Source organism: Beta vulgaris, chromosome 4 (genome assembly GCF_026745355.1).
Source record: "Beta vulgaris subsp. vulgaris cultivar EL10 chromosome 4, EL10.2, whole genome shotgun sequence".
Taxonomy (NCBI): Eukaryota; Viridiplantae; Streptophyta; class Magnoliopsida; order Caryophyllales; family Amaranthaceae; genus Beta; species Beta vulgaris.
Genome location: NC_079205.1, coordinates 59,976,660 through 59,981,518, shown reverse-complemented (window position 1 = coordinate 59,981,518; position 4,859 = coordinate 59,976,660). Strand labels below are relative to the sequence as shown.

General features: G+C 34.4%; 1 protein-coding gene across 1 annotated transcript; it reads right to left on the bottom strand.

Annotated features, from left to right (window-relative positions):
- Positions 1 to 297: 297 nt before the first annotated feature.
- LOC104890332 (uncharacterized) lies at positions 298 to 4,641 on the bottom strand. Its single transcript, XM_010675773.4, has 3 exons — positions 3,928 to 4,641; positions 1,097 to 1,338; positions 298 to 670 (listed from the first exon to the last, which is right to left on the bottom strand). Exons 1-3 carry the CDS (start codon positions 4,390 to 4,392, stop codon positions 424 to 426), a joined length of 954 nt encoding a protein of 317 aa, XP_010674075.2. The 5' UTR covers positions 4,393 to 4,641; the 3' UTR covers positions 298 to 423.
- Positions 4,642 to 4,859: the final 218 nt, after the last annotated feature.

Genomic DNA, 4,859 nt, shown 5'->3' with positions numbered 1-4,859 from the left:
TACAAAAAACTGCGGGAAAAAGATAAACTGGCATGATTACAGGTGACGTCTAATTGTCTAGGTCAAGAAATGATGAGCGGTTTTCAGGTGGTCGCTGGCCGGTCTCGACTGAATACCGCTAATAACAGTAGAGATGGGATATGACTAAGCTAATCATTATGGCCTTTTCTTACACCTCCCAAATGATGGCAGTCATGGCACCCCAGGGTTGCACTAATAGCGGCACTCAGCAACTAGAGATTGATTGAAAAGCCTGTCTTCTCATCTCCCTAACCTTTAGGTAAAGTTCAAGAGTGATTCATGCAAATATGCCCAGACTTTAAAGTACCAAATTTGTTGGGGTCACCGGTACACTAACAAGAACACTACATTGATCCAGGAGTTCCTTATCTTTCTCTAGAAAAACAAAGCCAAAATTTAACACTAAAACTTGCTAAAAAATTCAATGATATGCTGGTTGACCTCCTCAGCTTTCTCTTGGTTGATGAAATGACCAACTCCTTCCATAACCACTATATCTTCAAGCAAAGGAACGTCTTTCTTGAACCCTCCGTTGTGCACATAATCCTTCACCCCAAACATGTTGTACACCATGTCTAAGTCTCCAACGACGAGCTTCGCTGGTACTTTTAATTCTACGCCTGTCCACGGTGCTGTCAGCTCCCAGTTCCTGCATCAAATGTTCATATCAAATAATCAACTTTCATGATGATATCTTTGCTCACTGAATACGCAAATTTAAGTGAACTTATTTTCTTCTAACTCTTTCCTACTATAAGTTGCATAACATGTCACATTATGGAAGTTTTAACACTTTAGTTGTCCTTTTGAGGACGAACTGACAAATATGAAATATCCCTTTGTACATAGACATATATCATGTTAAGTTTCGAACGAAAATTCAGGGCATACTAGGATCGGGGTAATGTGGGTGACCAAGAAAATATATATCGTCAAATGAAGGAATTGAAACTAATTAACACCCATTTTGTAAAATCGAAAATGGGATATATATTACGGTAAGAAAAATCCGCAAAATCATTTTGACAAAAAGGGCGCAAATCAGAAAGATGATTTGAGCATTAGATGAGGTTACCAGTCTAGATTACGGTAGTGGTTTAAAGGTCCAGTGAAGCCTTTTTCTTCATATTTGGCAGCATAATAGTCAATATCTTCCTCAGATAGCCATGAAGGCAAAATAATAGGACTTTCAGGGGAAACATCAAATGATTTTCCTTTTGGTAACATGGGTGCACCTGGATCTCGTGATGTAAGGATCTTCTTCAGTACATGTTTTATCCCACATTCAGTGATCTCTGCTTCAATATCTCCTGCTTCCTGCACAAAATACATTACAAAAGATAATTTTGCATGGTTTTTTAAATTGGTTTTCTTTATAGGTAATAGACTTGAACATTTTTTAAATGACTGAAGCACCTATATAATATACGATATATATTACTTCTTTTTTTTTGGCAACAAGTACATGCATTAAGAAAACTAAGCTTTCTAGCTTCTACAGCTAGGCTATGGGCTTTGATATGAGAACGCTTAATACATAGACTTACTAGAACATGTGTGCTTGTCCGAAACCATGACTACATATTTATTAGAAGTAACCCCATTACAACCTAATTAAATCTTATCAATAATCCTACATAGGACTAAGAAACCTTCTTTATGCTAATCGATAAGTAACATCAAACATTTACTAAATGGTGTGGCACGGTCGTGTCGCATACAAGAATTTGTATGCCGTAAAAGGTAATTAATGTTCGGATTGGATCGGATCTGATCGGATCGGATTCAAACTATAATTGGTTTGGATTCGGATTGAAAAATTAAAATCCAAATTTTGTGCGAATCGGATTGGATTAGGTACTAATCTAAACCAGACATCGAACTTTCACCCCTACCTGTTGTATTAGTTGTTAAATATAAGCGGCCAAAATTGCTTTTGATAATGAGTCTTCTAAAATCAGCTAGAGGTTTAAAAAAACAACAAAAATAAACTATATTATATCTTTAATAGCTACTTCAACAACTATCTCTATCCTAAAAACTATTTCCTATTTAACTTTTCCAAAAAGTACTCCACCAAACACTACTTTCACCATTAATAGAGTTAGATTTAAAAGTTGTTATCGAAGACACTCTTAGATTCACGAGAGTAGTAGTGGACTCGTGGTGCTTATCTAGATGTGAGCACACTCTTCAATAGTGAAAACGTGGACCTTATCTCTCACATCTTTCAGTCTTAAATTGGATCCGACCGAGTACTAAATTAGACCTGAGAGAAGTCCGGGGAAAGGTAGGGCAACCGATAGAGATCCATGAAAGCCCATTATTGATACTGCAGATTAATTGACTTTGATTGGCCCACTTGAATTAGATTTTAACATGACATAACCTTTCTTTAATTGGGCCAACTTCAGTCATGCAATGCATGCATGATGCAGCTCTATTTCCTGAATAGGACGTACCTAATTTCCCTGTTATTCATTTAAGGACTATGGTACATTCACGAATTAATTCCATCATAAATCGGCAACTTGCTCCTCATCTGGCCATCCCTTGCCACTCTTTTCTTTCTCTCTACTCTCTATCATCATGTACGATTTTAATTTAATTGATTGATTCAGTATCCATAAGTGGCGTATTCAGAATATGTATTTAGGGAGTCGGAACAAAATTATTATTTTTTAGTAGGTTCAAACATTTCAAAATTTTCAAAAATACCTAGACAATTAGGGATGATAAACATCTAAGAGGTAAATCGTAGATGTACAAGTTTTCATGTAACAAATATTATTTGTGATGTTTTCCTGTTATTTGTTATACGAAACACAAGCAATATTTTTACGTACACAAACAATATTTGTTATATACATAAACAATATCTATACAAATATATTAAAAGGCGTGCATAAACAAGAAACTGTGCCACGTGGCGTAGTATAGGGTTTGATCCCAAGACCTCAAGTACATATACCAAAGTCTTAACCACTAGGCTAAGTTGTATTTAGTGCTATTATCATAAAGTATTATATTAATAAATGAAATTGTTTCTTATCCGAAACATAACCCGGGCCTAATAACTAGTTTGTTACATGAAAACCTGTATCTAACACGTCTAACAGTTGAATATTTCTCAATCCACAGACAATGACTCTTCCTAAAATGAGCCCCCTTTTTTTTTCCATTTTCAACCTAAAACTAGTACACGAGTTTCTTTAAAACCGCAAATTGATTTCCGATATAAGCATATATATTTGCATGTATTAGTGGCATACTACTCTTTTGTATTTTTTCAAAAATAGCTTCTCACAACGCTCCTTAATTTCTTGGAAATACTCAAAATTGTTGTGAGTCATTCCATAATTGCAAGAAACGCCAAAGTTGCATGCACTATTTACATGTTTATATTAGGCAAGCTTCACGCATTGATCATTAAAGCTAGCGAGATAGGTAGTGTCAAGTTTGAAAGGGGTGAGGCTGAAAGGATAGAAAATTTTGAAGAGCTCCTTACATCTTTCACCGATTTCATAAATCATATACTTCCTCCGTTTCATTTTAAATGTAATAAATAGATATTATTTGCGAGATATAAAATATTCATTTGTTACATTTATAACGAAACGGAGGAAGTATAACACATAGACTATTTTTGAATTTAAACTAGTGGTTATTGGGTTCAAACATTGCATGCATCTAATAAGACAAAAAAGACGCATTAATTAGAGACATATCATAATTTGGCGTTTGACTAATCACTTACAAAATAAAAGGTCAAGTGTCGAAACTTCTTTTATACATTTTTCATCACTTTATGAGTAAAAAAAGAGTTTAGTACTTCTTTAACATACTTTAAAAGAATATTAATAGTCAAAGTAGAATATAAAAATACGAGATAAAGGGAGAATTAACCTGAAATCTGCATATATAATATGCATCACCAAAAATAGCTCTGAGAGTTTGAGTGGGCTTCAACTTAGGATTCCTGGGCCGAAAAGGTACAGAAAGAGAAACAAAGGCCTTAATCCTATCAGGCCTAAACATGCAAAGATACCAGCCCACCATAGCACCCATATCATGGGCCACTAACAAGACTTGATCCACATTAAGCAAATCAAGAAGCCCAATAATATCCCCAACTAAATGAAAACAAGTGTAACTTAAACTAGAAGTTGGAGAATCAGAATCACCATAACCCCTTAGATCTGGTGCAATTGCATGGTAACCGTTGGATGCTAATGCAATAATCTGGTGTCTCCAAGAGTACCATAATTCTGGAAAACCATGAAGTAAAAGTACAACTTGTCCTTCACCTTTTTCTGCAATGTGCATATTTATGCCATTTACATGAACTTTTTTGTGCACTATTTCTTCCATTTTTTTTTCTGATCTCTTTATTCTTCTCTAAAAATGAACTTGTTAAAAGGTTTGTATGTAGTAGTGGTTTATGTTGAGAATTGAGAGGTAGAGGTAATAATAAATAGGAGTGTACTTGGTAAGTTTGAGAAATGGTATGACATGAAAACATTTATGAGGACATTGGTATTAATGAAAGGTTTTTTTGGATCTTATTTTTATATTGTTAAGAGGAAGGTGGGAGCATGGGAAGACATTACTTACTTCATAAATGGAGTAGTTTTTCTTCTTGTAACCATTATTTGTTTGTTTGATTGATTTTTGGTAAACATGACTAGCATGGGAAGGTACTTGATGTGACACATCTTATTATTTATGATCCAAAAATTATAGTAGTACATCTAAATTCTAAGTTTACAATATTAAGTTTTTATAATTTTTATCGATACCTAATCGAAAAATTAATCATCAAAGATATGTATGGAAGA

What these genes read in the sequence shown, in the direction of transcription:
- LOC104890332 (XM_010675773.4), bottom strand. Translation starts at nt 4,392, where the DNA reads ATGGAAGAAATAGTGCACAAAAAAGTTCATGTAAATGGCATAAATATG. An exon ending in ATTATATATGCAGATTTCAG is followed by an intron (nt 1,339 to 3,927) that starts GTTAATTCTCCC and finishes TATTTTGTGCAG; the next exon opens with GAAGCAGGAGATATTGAAGC. An exon ending in CACTACCGTAATCTAGACTG is followed by an intron (nt 671 to 1,096) that starts GTAACCTCATCT and finishes CATTTGATGCAG; the next exon opens with GAACTGGGAGCTGACAGCAC.